The sequence below is a fragment of the Pungitius pungitius genome, chromosome 17 (assembly GCF_949316345.1).
Source record: "Pungitius pungitius chromosome 17, fPunPun2.1, whole genome shotgun sequence".
Lineage (NCBI taxonomy): Eukaryota > Metazoa > Chordata > Actinopteri > Perciformes > Gasterosteidae > Pungitius > Pungitius pungitius.
In genome coordinates, this window is record NC_084916.1 from 15,703,213 (window position 1) to 15,719,999 (window position 16,787).

Below are 16,787 nucleotides of genomic sequence, written 5' to 3' on the forward strand. Positions count from 1 at the left end.
CTTATTTAGCCCGTAAATCACTCTCCATTATGTTCTGTCACTTGTGTAGACCATACACACTACTTATACTTTGTTGTTGCTGTGTGTACACTTCCATCTGCCACGGTATCGTGTAATAAATAAAACACTCAAAAATGCACTAAAACGACTGATGGAAGAGTTGGATTTCACGTCAGTGAGCCGCTACTCAAAACAGCTCGTACTTAATTCCGATATTTCCCCACGTCCTTGAATTAGCAAAAGAGAATGTGACGCAGACATTTAATGCGGCGCCCTGGTGGATGTTTTACATTCGCTTTACGCACTGTTGAGTTTAATTTGACCGAAACCTCCAAACATCGGAACGTTTTTAATACCCAGTGGCTTTAATAGAGACGCGTGAGTGACCGAACAGAACCGGGAGAGACTGCGCATGCGCACCGTGTGAGCGGAAGCTGTATCTGCGCCAGGCGGAAGCCGTGACGTCCTTTCTGCTTCGGGACTGCCATCATGGTGAGTTCGCCGTGAGGCTTCTAGCTTTTCTAATGTCGAATTTCTTCTCGTGTAACTCGTTGCCCTGGGAGAACGGCGTCCACGTGTGTCGTTAACGCGACCACGAGCACGTTGGCGATGTGTCGGAGGTGTGCATGTAGCTTAATCAAGTTTAAACGCCAAGTCTGTAAAATGTCGGCTGCTGCCCGCAATACAACGTGGTCCGCCGGCCTGAAAAGGCCGATCACTGCTACGTTAAGCGAACGCATTTATCCTATTTGCGTCACTAAAACACCTACTTATACCACGCAAGTTATCCCGTTTGATTTCACGATTCCCTAATGTTAAATACAATATCGTCTGTGAACGGCACCCCAGGCCGCTAGCAGTGAAATTAGCTAGTTATCGTCAGCTAACGTTAGCTTAGCGCCAAGTGATTTGTTACTGTACAGTTCGACGCTTCAAGCCGGTCAACGTTACTCGTTCAGTAGATAAACCAAACCACTCGTTTCGTCTCATTAGAAACGGTATAATTTTGTGCGCCTCTGATAAATAATATACTAACAATAATAACGTCTCCCCAGTGTGTGACTCTAACTAACTTTCCCCTATTCGAATGTCCACGTGACGTCACAGAGCAGCTAACGTCCCATTTCCACTTTTATTTCTGATCAGCAATTTTCTGGTGTTTTCCTCAGGTGTTCAAACGCTTCGTTGAGATCGGCCGTGTTGCCTACATCTCTTTCGGACCCCACAACGGCAAGTTGGTGGCCATCGTAGACGTCATCGACCAAAACAGGGTGAGCGCCCTCGAGGATAGATTGTGGATTGGTGTTAACCGAACTATCGTTCAGATATTTATTTGGACTTTGTGCCTTGTGCTTGCCAGGCTCTTGTTGATGGTCCCTGCACAGGCGTGAAGAGGCAATCCATGCCTTTCAAGTGCATGCAGCTCACAGACTACGTCATCAAAGTACCTCACAGGTAAGTGGGAGCACACCATAGTTTCTACACACAATTCAATGAAAAGTCTGATCTACTAAAGTTTAAAAATAGCTATGTATACTTCCTGAAATGTATCTGCGCGTGTACCGTGTTTGCCATCAAAGAACTATTTTCTGTCACCGGACACGGCGCCGCAGAGGCAACGTGACTTGTCTTCTTGTTGTTAGGTATTGGTTTACAGTGTCGGTACTGACTGTATTTTAATGGTTCGCAGTGCCCGCCAGAAGTTTGTGAGGAGAGCGTGGGAGAAGGCAGAGGTCAACCAGAAGTGGGAACAAAGCAGCTGGGCCAAGAAGATCGAGGCGAGAAAGAAGGTAAAGACTATGTCTCTGGTCAATAAAACTATGTAATGCTTTAAGAAAACCCCAATCAGCAGCACTGAATTTAGCAAAATGTTCCCACATCAGAGCCGTTGATGTTTATTCCGGCATCTGAAAATTTGAGGCGGTATTCCTTGTATTGTGCGATACTGATATTGTCCGGCATGTTTCTACATACCTGTTGCCTTTTTTTCTTTTTTGGGGGGTGACTCTGTAAACAATAACATGAACGGCGTGGTCAAACATCCTGGTGACTTCCCTGACTTCTGTCTCTGGTTCTTTGCAGAGAGCCAACATGTCTGACTTTGACCGCTACAAGGTGATGAAGGCCAAGAGGATGGTGAGTTCATCATGTTTTTATTGTGAGCTTGTGAATGCCAGTTGTGTTTCTTCATCTAGCGCATTGATTAAAGCTAACATTTATTATGTGTAACTGTAATGGTGTTTCCACTTCTGAGGTTGTGTTTAGTTGTGAGCCATCATACAGTCTTTAAATGCACTCGCTCTTGTTTCCACAGAGGAACAAGATCATCAAGCACGAGGTGAAGAAGCTCCAGAAGCAGGCAGCAAAGAAGTGAACAGTTCTCCCAAAATAAATCCTGTTCAATTGTTCACCTGTCTGCTCATCTCTTCTTTTAAAGGCTTTGCGTGGTTTCGCCTTAGAGTTTGATTTACTGATCATGAACCTTTATTTTTCTGGTCAAAAGGAAAGGTCCTGTAAAATCTTCACTGGTTTAGCTGAATCGGCTTTTCGCATGTTTAGATTTGAGTTTAAGGTTCAGTGTGGATGAAGCACGTTAAGCCTTCTAATCCAACAAGTTAAATGAATGCAGAAGCTTGCTTTACATTCAAATGATTTTCAGATCAAACCCAAGCTGTTTTTAAACATCACTAAACCTTTTATAAACCACTAAAGTTTCATGTAGGTTTTCACATGTGAAATGCAAACTCAACATGAAGGTGCATTGTCAAGCAGTACAGTGCATGAGATATTGCCAATGTGTTAATTTTTTGAATTTTTTGAAATGCCGAAGGGATCAACCAACCAGGCCCGTTTCAGCGTTTGTGGGAAGTTTTCGCTTTAATGTTCTCAAGAGACCTGTTAAAAAAATGGTCCTGATTTTATTTATTTTCGTGGAACAGAACATCTTTACAATTTTAACTTAACTGACATCTCTGTTATACCTCTTTTTCTTCCTGCTTTTGTGTCCTTGGTGCTTTGTGATTTAAGTAGAATCCACGAGATTCGTCTTTATCTTGACATCAATTTAGAAAGTTTTGACAAATGACAACATGAGTCATGACTCATTCCTCAACTGTCCACTAGATGGCCGTCTAAGCCAAAAGAGGTTATTGACTCCTTTGTCTTTATTTTTTACTTAAAATCGACTCGCATATGCTTGTAGTTGAATTTGTAAACAGTCCTTCGTGGATTAAACCCATTGAAACCTTTTCTGCCATGAGAGGATGGCAGGAAATCAATAATCTAATTGAGCTGGTGTCACCTGAACGGACCGACACACAAATCAATGGCTTTGTCTTGTAGCAGATGATCAATAAAACAATCTTGTTTTTTATCATAAGGCACCAGCACCTTCTAATGTGAGACCGTGTCGGCAGCCAAACAGCCTCTACTTCAAGATCTCAGGGAGGAGCTTCTCAATATTGTGTCAACACACTTGACAGTGTGTATTAACTGATCATAATCTATTTTTTCCTGGGACATAACATATATATATATATTCTTCTCTCAGATCATTTTGCATTAAATACCTAAAATCCGGATCTAAACCGGATGTTTAGGTAAAGATACAAAAAGAACGAGTCCCTGCTCTGCTTTATTATCATAAGGCCTCATAAACACGCTTTTTTTAAAAACTTGAGCGTTGTTCTGACGTCAGAGATGAATGGTACGGATGCGCAGTGATTGGAGCGCTGTCGTTCAGTACCAAAGACACCGGAAACAAGACAGTCGGTCTTCAAAACAAAACCAGCTCATAAATATTGCCTATTTTATGACCCATGGCGGATATTTTCTGGGATATTAAAGTGGAAGCCTTTCTTTTCTCTATTGACTTATTGTTATAAGTGATTAGATGTTCACACCTTCCGTCTTTTTCTTTGTCTTAGCTTTTCAGCTGTTATGCTCCATTTATTGCAGCTCTTTTTTTTCATGATGTGACAAAGTTGTAATATAAAGACCACAATGTGGATACATTTTCCAGTAGAGGTTTGATTTGGAAAGGTGAATATTGTACGTCAGACGATTACACATCCATGAAATGAATTAAATAAATACAAGATAGGCCTACATACAATAAATACATTTATTTTAAAAAACAACAACAATAACAATAAACTATTCGAACTCAAAACATCGCCATCAACGATTAGTTGAATATCACATCATACATTGCTTTTATTCTGAAAAACCCCACTTCCTGTGTATACCTTCTACCTCTGTTTGTTTTTTTTACGCAGCTGACAGCGAGAGAAGGGGGAGAGCCAGCGGGAGGTCGAGCCGCCAGTGTGACACGCTCCTTTGGACCTAATCGTCGGGTCGCTGCTCTCGTCAGTCGGTACCGACCGCAGGACCGACCGAGCCCCGGTACACCGCGCGGATCCCCGCCAACGATAGGACGGCTGCCGCCGCTTCGGATGCACCCTCCCCCCCCCCCCCCATCCCATCCCCTCTCCCCCCAACCCGCGGTGAGTAGGACCGCTGCGGGCCCCCGCATAGTAACACATGTGTCAAGTTAGCTGCAGGCTGCGGGGGGGGGGGGGGGGGGGGGGGTCTGTCCTTTAATGCGCATCCTTCGCATGGTCGTTATTCTGCAGCTTGTGCGCTGTCATGTTGTTGTGGGGGGAGGGCGGGGGGGTCGGATGGGTCCCAAGTGGGCAGTAGCACCTGATCAGGAGAGGTGATGCTTCCAGGCACAGCACTTCTAGACGTTGGTCCTAACAACAGCGTGTAGGACACATGATGGTGTCTCTTTACGTGTTATTATTATTGTGTTTTAACCAAATAACTCCTGTGCTGTCACCAGGATGTTGATCTTTACCTTTCAAGTGCGGGTCTTCTGTTAAACAGGTGACTACTGATGATTACGCTTGGTCACCAATAATAGATCTTAACAGAAAATGTACTTTATGACACACATACAACTCACTTGCGTGTGTGTGTGTCTGTGTGTGTCCTTGCACTGCTCCAGAAACATCAACACCGACACGTTGTAATTGTCAGGCGACGAGTTGGGTACTGTGTGTGTGTGTGTGTGTGTGTGTGTGTGTGTGTGAGAGAGAGAGAGAGAAAGCAGAGACGGATTCGGATGTCATCTTTCTATTATAAGACAAGTGACTCACTCTCTTCTCTTCTCACGAGCACAAACCTCCGGGCTGAGGATCACACGAAAACCCCAAAGAGCTTCTGAGGCTTCCAAGCTTCTCATTTAAGCAACCGCGGATCCGTTTTCATCCTCCCTCCCGTCTCGCTGTGCGTGCTGGTGTTTGTTAGGCGTGCTCCATAGCAACGCTTATCTCGTGTCTGGGCCATCCAGGTGAGCGCGGGCACACCTGTAGGCGAGGATCAGGGCGGTCGGGAATGTTCTTCCTCAGGAATGTTCTTCCTGACATGGTGCGTGTCCTCGTCGTCCGTCATGTTGGCGCGCAGGTACACACACACACACACACACACACACACACGCCCGCAGGAGGAATGTCTCTGACGTGCGAGGAAACGAATGGAAAGGAATCATGCAGAAGTTTCTAAAACCGGCAGACAACATTCAGATGATGATGCTTTAAGTGCGGCTGAAAAATAGACAGCGTAGAGTAATATAATATTAATAGGCAATAGTTTACATTGTAAATGAAAGTAATTTAAACGAGAGAAAAGTATAAATATTTGCTCCGTGATTTTATTTGATGTAAACATTTGCAAAAGCAATTTACAATTGAATTTGATTTCTTTCAAAGAAAAAAATTAAGTCAATTTAAGCCAAAATCCTAGTTTCCTCTCATTGAAACTGTTACTAATAGAACAAAGAACTCCATTTCAACTTGTATGCTTATCCTTTGCCAGTGATTGTCTCCATCCATCAGGTTGATTGCTGCCATCAGGGTGTTGGTTCGCTTTAGGCCTTTTTGTGGCTCGTGCCCTTCTAGGGTCGTTGTTCCGGGACACATTGGACTAGACTTAAATCTCTCAACCATTGGATGAATTATTGTTGACACCACGGTGGATTTTGAACAGCTCTGGAGACGTTCTGTCTCCGGCCATCAGAAGCCATCAGAAGCCATCAGATTTGAATTCGTTGAATGACTTGGTTTGTGGACTAGAACATACTAAACTAAATGGCAATCTACCAGATGCTACGAAACCCACATGCTCATCAACTAACTTAAGCGAGACCTCATCAGACAGGTTCAGCAGGAATTCGGGCTGAGTCATCGATACGAACGGGTGGACTTAGCCCGCCTCTCTCTCTCTCTCTCTGCTTTCACCCCCAGAGCTCAGGAGGAGATGGGATCGCGTCGAGCGGCGCAGCAGGACAACGCCAACGCGTGAGCGGTCCCACGCGGATCTAGAACACGGACCTCGAACCGACCGCAAACCTCGCCCCCCCCCCCCCCCACCACCACCCTAGCCGGGGAGGAGATGAAGAACTGACCACGGTCGGAGCAGCGGGGCGACAGAAGCTACAGCTCCATCCATCCATGGCGGGGCCCAAGCGCCACCGCGACGGGAAGATCGCCGGCCTGTACGACCTGGACAAGACGCTGGGACGCGGCCACTTTGCCGTGGTAAAACTGGCCCGCCACGTATTCACCGGGGAGAAGGTACGCCGCTCCGTGTCCGTGCACGCCGCCCCGTGTCCGTGCACGCCGCTGGAATGTCTCCATGCCGATGGTTGAATTCCTTCACGCCGGAGTAGATCACTCACCCTTCCATGGGACAGACACGCCCCCAAAGGAGGGTGACTATAAGCACAGAGATTTGAGGTATGTCCCCCCTCCCCCTCCCCTCCATCCAGGTCGCGGTGAAGGTGATAGACAAGAACAAACTAGACCCGGTGGCGCGGGCGCACCTTTTCCAGGAGGTGCGATGCATGAAGATGGTGCAGCACCCCAACGTGGTGCGCCTCTACGAGGTCATCGACACGGCCACCAAGCTCTACCTCATCCTGGAGCTGGGAGACGGGGGGGACATGTACGACTGCATCATGAAGTACGACGGAGGCCTCGCCGAGGAGGTGAGCGGGGATTGTGGGTCGCGGGGTCAAGGACCTTTTGGAGGTTCCACTCTCAAGCTCTGCAGGGAGGGTCGCGGTGAGGTGGCCACTAAGAAGGCCTGAAGGTGGTTCGGCGGGAAAGTTTAAATAAAGTTGCCATGTTTCTTTTAGATTGATGAATGTTTTACTGTGAAGAATTGCTTCCATTTGATATTTTCTTTAAAACATCTAATCGGCTAGTATGTATATTCACGTGATAAAATAGAGGTTATCGGGTCCACGATGTTCATTTGGTTAATTAAGGAAGCATCTTCTTCAGGAGGGTGCTTACTTTATTCACCTCAGTGTCTGGAAGTCTTTCACGGTGTGTTTAGATCAACTAGTGGGTTCAAGTTGAGAGTGTTCCTCGATCTGGGTCGCTGCTTCTCATTAAGGGGCGATGGTGGGTCTCGGAGCCAGACCAGTTGAGAACCACTGGTTTAGATTATAGTGACATTTAGGTCACTGGCAAATGTCTAGTTTAGTATTGAGCTCTTTTGTGTCACATCTGGGCGAACCCATGCAATTCACACGTTCTAATCTGATTCTTACTATTGCTTAATACCATTCCGGTCTCTCCTCTCCAAGGTGGCCAAGTGTTACTTCGCCCAGATCGTCCACGCCATCTCCTACTGCCACCGGCTGCACGTGGTGCACCGGGACCTGAAGCCGGAGAACGTGGTGTTCTTCGAGAAGCAGGGCGTCGTCAAGCTCACCGACTTCGGCTTCAGCAACCGCTTCCAGCCGGGGACGGCGCTCAGCACCTCCTGCGGCTCGCTGGCCTACTCGGCCCCCGAGATCCTGCTGGGCGACGAGTACGACGCCCCCGCCGTGGGTGAGCCGCCCCGCCGGTTTTGGGAAAATTTACTTTAACTTCAAACCGGCAGGATCTGCAGTTCATTGTGGCCCCGGGTTTCCATCCATTGAGAGTCATTGAGAGTCGTCGCCTGCCGGCGCGTAACGAAATCTGATATCTGATCAGGCCGGGAAATTGGTTTTCTCAGCATTCCCCCCCTACCACCTCCACCTCCACCAGCACCACCTTCCCCGCCCGTAAGCCACGGCTTAGATATTCAATCAAAAATGAAACGGGGAACGAAATGAAACAGAGGCATGCAGATTTTAGTCCACTGCGTCACAGCGGGGGGGGGAGAAGCCTTTTGCATTTCCTCTGACTGAGTGGATCTGCAGGCCCTCCTCCCCCCCTCGAAAGGGAAGCTGTAGTGGTCTTTCGACTCCGGGCGTGTATGTTGGGTGACGGTGTATGTGTGCTGCGGTCAGCAGTCAAGAGTGTGTGTGTCTGTCCTCTGCATTGTTCATTCAGGTGAGACAATGATGATTGCGGGGGGGGGGGGGGGGGGTTATCTAGGATGGAACATGGTGGGATTGTTTGAATTGCAACAGATCAAATACGGAGGTCAGAAGTCCGGACTTTCGAGGCCTTTCGGGTGACCTCGCCCCCCCCCGGATGGCACCGCTGCCAATTTTTGAAGGAAAATTAGCAGCCAAAGCAAACTGTAAAGAATCAAAGAGAAGTTCATACATACAAAAGTACACAACATTTATTTATTAATCCAAGTGTCAGGTTCTCTTACCAGCAGAAAGCCCTTTTTATAAATATAAATTGCCCCCCAGCTCTCAAAGTGTGTAAAGGGGAAAAACTGAAAGGAATGTTGATGTCATAATAAAATTTTGAAATCCTATGAAAATTTGAAGGGAATTGCAGGCTGAACACAATGTGTTTGCTCACTTTTATAAACGCTGTTAAAAGATGCCTGCCTCCTTTTGCCTTTTGATCTCAAGCAGCGCGTGGGCTTCCTTTTTGTCTCCAGTAAATGGGAGAAGACGAACATCGACTCCTGCTTCCTCTTCAAAAAGCACAAGCTGCACGGCAAAACATGAAGTTACCTAATGGCAATTACAAAGTTCACATCCTGCGCTGTTGCGCAATTCACAGCAGACACGGTGCCTTTGTAACTCAAACAAGTGGGTGGATTTTTGGAGAAAACAACAAATGTTGTGCTCGATGATCAGCATGACAGGAAGATGAACTCGGGCCCTCTCGGACACAAGGAAGTGGTGGTTTTGTTATCTCAGGGAGGTGGTTTGGTGCTAAAATGCAACAAGCATTAAAAGGACCTTTTACACAATCGTTAGCTCAAGTTCGGCTGATGTGCAACGTGTCCGCCATCTGGGTTATGAAGAAAGTTATAAGGGGGGGGGGGGGGGGGGGGTCACGGTTGCTAGGATACGCTGGCTAGGGGTAAGAGTGGAGAGCGCAGCAGTTCCCCCCCCCCCTTCCCCCCGTCCTTCCATCAGCAGTATGAGGCGCCCTTTCGCAGCCTCGCTGAGATAAACACTCGCCACCCACTAGAACATTCACTTTACCGGATGGAAATGCCCGGCAAACTCTTCGGTGTTATGTGGCAAAACGATAAAATAGAGTACAGTATTAGAAATAAACAGACTTCTGCTGATACTAATGTCGCTTCAAGTGCTTTTTCATTTCCCCACTTCTACTCGATATCGCTCTGCGGCGGAAGACCTCAAATCTTGCACAAATGTCCCCAGGACGTCGTGGTTCAACACACTGACTGACTGCGGGGCTGCGTGCTTTCGCTTCGCCGTCTCTCTGACTCAGAATGTGTGTCAGTGGACCAGTGTCAGTGTGAGTGTGTGTGTGTGTGTGTTTGTGTGTGTGCGTGTGTGTGTGTGTGTGTGTGTGTGAGAGCATGAAGCCGGCGGCGGGCAGCAGTGCAGAGCTTCATCCTTGGTTTGATGAACGTGTCCTAAGCCAGTGCATATTTATGGAAATGGCTGATATGATTCATCAGCAGATCCATGCTTCATTTGAACTGTCGGGGGGAGGAGGAGGGGGCGGGGGGGGGGCAGCTCTTGTTATCTTTTTCTTTTTATATCTAGGTCACTAAGAAGACGTATGTTCTGCACACACACACACGCACACAGTGGATTCTTCAGGTATTAACAGCGTCCCCCCCCCGCTGTGTCTCTGCAGATATCTGGAGCCTGGGGGTGATCCTCTTCATGCTGGTCTGCGGCCAGCCCCCCTTCCAGGAGGCCAACGACAGCGAGACGCTGACCATGATCATGGACTGCAAATACACGGTGCCTGCACACGTCTCCCGTGCATGCACAGAGTGAGTAACCCCCCCCACCCCCACCCCAGGTGGGCCGCTGCATATTTCATGTTTCGCCCGACGTGTGAAGAACAGCCAGGTACTGCTGCTCCTCGTTGTCGTCCCCCCCCCTCTCCCCCCCTCCCCCGCGGGGGGGTCAGCTGCTCCTGCCGCGTTAAGTGGATCCGATGCACCCTTTTCGAAATCGGACCCGCTATTTTTATCTCTGCGAGGGTTGAGCTCCGCATCGAAAGCAGAGCGAGGCTCAGTCGATGCTGAGACAAATGGTTGAGGGATCACCTCAAAGGCAGACGCCGATAACCGTGCTCTCGAATATCCGCCGCGGAGGCAGCTCTCCTTGCACTCAGTACAAGAAGAACTGTACGAATGAGCTTTTTTGTTACGGTGGTTTGATTACACTAAATATCTGTTTACCGATTACGGTGCATCTCATGCACTTTGAATTATCCATTTAAAAAGGATAATTCTGTTTTATTATAAGAGCATTAGTCAAGTTTTGGGTCTTTACACTCACTACGGAAGTCCAGTTGGTCCAATTTCACAGCGAGACCAGATGTTTCTGCAGTTCCTCCCCCCGATGCTGATCCCCCATGTGTCTCGCCCCCTCCCCCAGCCTCATAGCCCGGATGCTGCAGAGGGACCCCAAGAAACGGGCGACCCTGGAGGAGATCGGGGCCCACGGGTGGCTCCAGGGCGTCGACCCCTCCCCGGCCACCAAGCTGTCCACCCCCCTGGTGTCCCACCGCAGCCTGTCGGAGGAGGAGCACGGCTCCATCATCCAGCGCATGGTGCTGGGGGGCATCGCAGACCGCGACGCCATCACCGAGTACGTGTCCCTCTGTCTCGGGCCGATCCGACGCGGTTCACCCGGCGATTAAACCTGATCTGATGCAATCAAATGCCGTCAGGGTTTGGTGTCGCTCAGCGTGCTGATGTGTGCCTGGATCTAGGCGTGTGTGTGTGTGTGTGTGTTTCGAAATACAAATATATAATTTTCTCTCTCATCACGTCAGGGCTCTGGAGTCGAATCAGTACAACCACATCACGGCGACTTACTTCCTGCTGGCTGAGAGGATGCTGAGGGAGAGACAGGAGAAGGAGCAGCACAGCCAGACACGATCACCCAGCCCCAGCAAGGCCCAGTTCAGGTACACACACACACACACACGCACGCACGCTGTGTGATGGACAGAACGCTGGCTCTGCAGGGCCGCGTGCTGTCAGTTTCCAAAAGAGGCGTTTGACAGCCGAATGGACGGGCGGCGCCTTCCTTCCCCTCAGAGACTGAAGGGCGGGCTGAGAATAGAAGCGAGGCTTCAGATCAGCATCGGCATCGGGAATGTTTTCGCCTCAAAAGGACCATCTACGGAGTCTAGACGTGTGGCTCCGTGTGTCACTTATGAATATGCATGTATGCGCCTTTTTATGTAAAAATAATCCTCTCTCTCAAAGGGAATTGATAAAAATATGTATTTTTGCTTAGGAATTGGAATTTTTAGAGGTTAGGGTTAGTTAAAAAATGACCACCTCTGACCATTTGACTCTTTAGCATTAGCCGCTATTGGAAATGATGCCGAAATAAAGGTCATTAAGTAACAGCATATTCGTCATCTGCACTGCAGTCCAACCGAGCTACTTTCCGCTTGCTTCATATCTCACTAGCATGACCGCTTGTCTGTAATCTAGCATTGGGCGATGTTGATGACCTCAGCTGTGTTTGCATCGTGCTTCATTCATTGGTCAGACAGCTGACACATCAGCGTACCATTCATCTGAACCTGCTTGCTGAGATGAATCATCATTTTAAACTCACAGTGCTATAAATATTGCTTATCTTTTGACTGTATGCTAAGCTAGGCTAGGCTACGGCAATATGCAACTATGTTGAATTATTTCTTAAAGAGCTTTTGTGTCTGGATGCAACTAAATGATTCAATACAATTTTGGGAGGTGTAAAATATAAATGCAGTACGGCTCATTCTGTTCAACTCCCTATAAGCCTTGTGTTCTGTGTGTGTGTTTAACCCTCCACAGGCAGTCCTGGCCCACCAGAGTGGACGTTCACCAGGACGTCAGTGGCGGCCTGGGGGGTCCGACTATCTCCCACCCGGGGGGGCCGCAGTCGCCCGCCCGCAGTGCCGAGAGCCTCCACCAAGGCCCCAGGCCCAAAACGGCCCTGCTGGACCTCACGCAGGCGTCCAGCCAGCCGCAGCCCGCGCGGCACATCCACGAGAGGGGGCCCCGGCCTCCGGCGAAGCCCCACTCCAACCCCCTCAGGCTGGGCTCCCTGACCTCAGTGACCCCCTGCAAAACCCGCAGTCCCAGCCTCTTCAGCGTGGAGGAGGACGAGGAGGAGGAGGAAGGTCTCGATAAATGCCCGTCGCCCTCCTCGTTCCCCGCCCAGGTGGTGCTTCGCTGCAAATCCTCTGCCTCCTCGTCCGCGCCCGCCAATCGCCTGACGTCCCGTATGAGCGCTCCGCTCCTCAACCAGATCCACGAGGAGGATAAAGAGGAGGAGGAGGAGGAGGAGGAGGAGAGGAGGGAGATGCACGGATTCGGCCCGCCCAAACCCAGCTTGAGCCTCGATCTGACCTCCAGAGTAGCCTCCCTGGCACCGGGCGCCGCTTTCACGCCGAGCCCGGGGCCCAGTGACGACGGGCCGCGGGGCCGCCACGAACCAGAGACGGCCACTGCGGGGGGGCGGGCAGATGAGGGAGGAGGTGGGGGGGAGGACGGAGAGACAAGGGGGCCGGGCCAGTGCAGCCCCTCCGACTGCACCAGTCCTGGATCGGGCTCGGGCCGAGGCAAGGCCGGCCCCAAGGCCGCCAGCGGCCTGGTGGAGAGCTTGAAGCTGATGAGCCTCTGCCTGAGCTCTCAGTTCCACAACCTGACGGGGGGAGGAGGAGGGGGAGGCGGGGGAGGCGGGGGAGGTGGAGGAGGAGGAGGCGGCGCCGTGAGCGGGGGCGGCGTCGCCGGCGGCGGCGAGGCCCAGGACCGCCCCGTGTGGAGGATGTGCATGGGCGGCTCCACCGGCAGCCTGGACAAGGTCTCGCTCCTGGGCGGCCCCTCCCCCCGGGGGAACCCGCACCACCAGCAGCCCCCGCTGAGGGACGCGCTGGCCGACCCGCTGCTGGAGGGCTCCTGCGCCGGCACGCTGCGGCTGGGGGAGCTGGACCTGGCCCGGGAGAACCACCGGAACGCCAAGAGCCGCGTGCTGCAGATGCCCCTGAGCGACAAGACTCTGTCCGTCAACATCCACCGGAGCACCAAGGAGGGTCTGCTGTGCGCCCCCACCCCGCACAGCTGCTGCCAGGTCATCTAGGGCCCCTCCCCTCCCCTTCCGCCGTCTCGCTGTTCCCCCCCCCCCCCAGCTTCTTTTGTGCCGTATTTATTATTATTTAACACTTCATAGACGTCTATGGGAGCAGAGGAGTCGCAGGGTGGATGACAGGGAGGGAGTCCAAACTAGTCCTACTTTGCACATTCAGAGACGCTAAAAAAGGACACTGGGTGCCACGTGTGTGGAGCACTTTCTGCAGATCAAACAGGAACCCTGAAGGAACCCTGAAGGAACCCTGCCCCTTCATTTCATCACGGACTGTTGTTTTAATAGAAGAGAGACGTTCACTACGGGAACGGCGCTCACACACACACACACACACACACACACGTACACGCTGTTTGTGCGCACTTTGTGCACATCCACGCGCACGCCTCTGCTCACTCTCTGATAAGCTGGATACACAACGAGTTCGTTGTGTCATGTCACCATTTGTGTTTCTGTTGTTCTTGATGCTGTTTTTTTCCCCCCCCAGACAATCATTTTATCTGTTTTTTTTATAAATTCTGATATTATGTGTATATTTGTTTTTGTTTTTTTCTTCACTTAAACGCGGACAAAGAACAGGGTGAAAATGGACTCGACGGCACTAAAGTGTGATGTGTCCATCACAGTATTTTGTAGTCCTATCACTGTTTTATTTTTCTATACCAGACGCAGAAGAACAAGGCCTCGCTCACTGGTCCACTTGTTTGTAGATATGTGAATAACCTTCCTAGCAGTAGTGTTGACGGTGAAGTTGTACCTCAGTAGTAAACCTGAATACTAGAACATGTACACGCCATTTCTCTCCACTCCTACTGGATCATCCACGGTGGGGGGGGGGGTGCAGGTTCCAACCCAGAAGACCCCCCCCCCAGTGTAGGTCCCGTGGCGTCCCAGCACCGCAGTAGCCACAGTTGTAGCACATTCCAAGACAACAAAATCAACACAAAAAATGGGGGCGGGGGGGTTTCAATAGAACACCACACCACACCACCGCCGCCCCTCCCCCCCCCTCCGAGTGTCGGTCCGTGTAACTGGATGTGTGACCCCGCCCCTGGTGGAGTATGTAACTTGATTGGTGCATGCGTCTTTTGCTGTAGCGGCGTTCTTCTCGCCCTCTGGGCTCGATCCACCTGCTGCGAAGCAACAGATTCTAACGGTCACCTCACCGTAGCCTCACAACGACACCAGCGACCGCAAAATGTACAACAAAAGTGGATGTGCCATCGAAAAACCTCTTGTCTTGAGCATATTGTACTGTACTGTATATGATAGATATATATTAAAAGGAAATGACGTGAATGAAGTCTGTTTTTTTTGCTTTTATAGATCTGAATAGACACTGAACTAAAAAGGACACACAACATGTCTTTGATGGAGCAGGACATGGTGTTATTGTGTTGATGTTCCTCAGTGGTCTTCCAGCTCCCCCCCCCCCCTAACACTGCAGGGAGTTTTTAATCTGTGCGACATCTGGGCTGCTGTTCCAGATCAGGGAGGAAATCAGATCAGATCAGATGAGCTCTCGGGGGGGGGGGGGGGGGGGGGCGCGTGTGACATGTACGCACACAAACACGCGCACAAAACAAACAATGCAGGTGCATGCGGGATATGAAGGGAATCAATCCGTCAGAAGGTCGGCAGACGGGTCATCTGGTCCCGGCCCGCATGTGTTGTGCATTCACAGTTCAGGTTCATCCTTTACTTTCCCCTTTTTTCTTTTTTCAATGGAAATGTATTCGACCACGACGACACAAGATGTACAAACACGGAGGCCACAACAAAAAGGTGGATTCTTCAACAGAGCCTGGGGAGGGACGACGTGCTTCATATTACTCAGACCTTTCATGCAGGCAGGTGAAGCTCTGCAGCCACCAGCGAACAGGCCTTCTCTTTCTCTCTTTTGTATTTTTTGTGCGTTTTTGTAGTTTCATGTGGGCGCGGGTGGAGCTGAACGTTCAGGCTGAGCTGCTGTCAGCAGGGTGTCAATGCGAGTTGCTGATTAAACTGCTGTGAGGAACAAAACACACACACACACACAGTTGTTCTCAGAGCAAGCATACAGTGTTTGGCCATTTGATGGAGCTTTTTTTTGTTTGTTCATCTGACATTGAGAGGTGTGTGTGTGTGTGTGTGTGCAATGATGGTCCCTGCATGTGTGTGTGCGGGTGCGTTTGATTTCACTGTCTGCTTGTTCGGAGCGTTACTGAAACAGTGTGTTTGCCCATCTCGCACAATGTGTGACCAAGAAGCGGGGGGGGGGGGGGATTAAAGGGTCATCTTTATTAGCTGTGGCAGGAGGGGATGACAAAAAAAACTGTGAGTACGGTAATCGCACAACAGAGTTCATTGCAATACAACAACAACAACAACAAGAAACCCCCTAAAACTCCGATCACGTGACGTGGACGAGCTATTTGGAAAAATAACAACAAAAAAATGTTCTGCGAGGAAGCAGGACACATCTGGAGAACGCCTGGAATGTCTGGACGCGGTATTTTGGAGGAGACAGGATGCCGTGTACTCCTACGCCGCCTTTAGCCAACGCTTTTTCCTGCTTCCAAGGACAGGACTTCCTCCAAAGCAACGTCCTTTTTAGGGTTCTGAAGGACACCGGTGGAACGGACTAGAGCTTCTCTTTGGATGTCACCCAATGAGGTTTTTACAAGAGGGCAGACATTCTGGCTCTTTGTTTGTGAATAAACCATTGTGGCCTGTGACCGTTTGCAAAATGAGGTCAAATAGGTTTAGGGTGAAAGGTCACAGTCACAAATTGACATGGTGCTTTGGGTAATTAGAACTTTATATCACATAAACCAAAATACTGAGCTGAAAGGTGCTAACAAGAGCATTTTACCCATTAGTTATCTGAGCCTTCATCACTATACGGCATCTTTTTCACATTCAGGTTGTCATGTGATCCAATGTGATACGAACACATGGGTCGTGTAAACACAAATATCTGCATGAACCCCATTTTAAATTTAAATTTGTAACCTCATTATATTCCAACAAGCTAACATTGAATTGAATCATATTTAAACATTATGTATGAATAAGTGGGAGAGGAAGGCCCAGCTGTTCTTTTTAAACCATTGGAAACATTTGTGACACTCGTCCTCAAAGACCAGATCTCAGCACTTTGGCCCGCGGGACGGGTCTCAATGCAACCGTCTCGATGCCTCTCTGCGTCCATTTCGCTCGGAGAAGTCTCCGCGGCGACAGCTTTCCCCCCTCG

General features: G+C 49.7%; 2 protein-coding genes across 4 annotated transcripts; both read left to right on the plus strand.

Annotated features, from left to right (window-relative positions):
• The first annotated feature begins 342 nt into the window (after window positions 1-342).
• On the plus strand, window positions 343-2,408 carry rpl14 (ribosomal protein L14). The gene is made up of 6 exons (XM_037474730.2): window positions 343-492; window positions 1,170-1,271; window positions 1,361-1,455; window positions 1,691-1,790; window positions 2,083-2,136; window positions 2,315-2,408. Exons 1-6 carry the CDS (start codon window positions 490-492, stop codon window positions 2,372-2,374), a joined length of 414 nt encoding a protein of 137 aa, XP_037330627.2. The 5' UTR covers window positions 343-489; the 3' UTR covers window positions 2,375-2,408.
• Window positions 2,409-4,285: 1,877 nt separating this feature from the next.
• On the plus strand, window positions 4,286-14,868 carry LOC119219464 (SNF-related serine/threonine-protein kinase-like). 3 transcript variants are annotated; one of them, XM_037474700.2, is made up of 8 exons: window positions 4,286-4,505; window positions 6,306-6,635; window positions 6,830-7,048; window positions 7,655-7,901; window positions 10,083-10,224; window positions 10,838-11,050; window positions 11,238-11,372; window positions 12,259-14,868. In XM_037474700.2, the coding sequence occupies exons 2-8, from the start codon at window positions 6,513-6,515 to the stop codon at window positions 13,544-13,546; spliced, it is 2,367 nt and encodes a 788-aa protein (XP_037330597.2). In that variant the 5' UTR covers window positions 4,286-4,505; window positions 6,306-6,512; the 3' UTR covers window positions 13,547-14,868. The 3 variants fall into 3 exon arrangements, with proteins under 3 accessions (XP_037330597.2, XP_062414543.1, XP_062414542.1); XM_062558559.1 differs by lacking the exon at window positions 4,286-4,505 and adding an exon at window positions 4,687-5,466; XM_062558558.1 differs by lacking the exon at window positions 4,286-4,505 and having other exon boundaries at window positions 4,687-6,635.
• The last annotated feature ends 1,919 nt before the right edge of the window (window positions 14,869-16,787 follow it).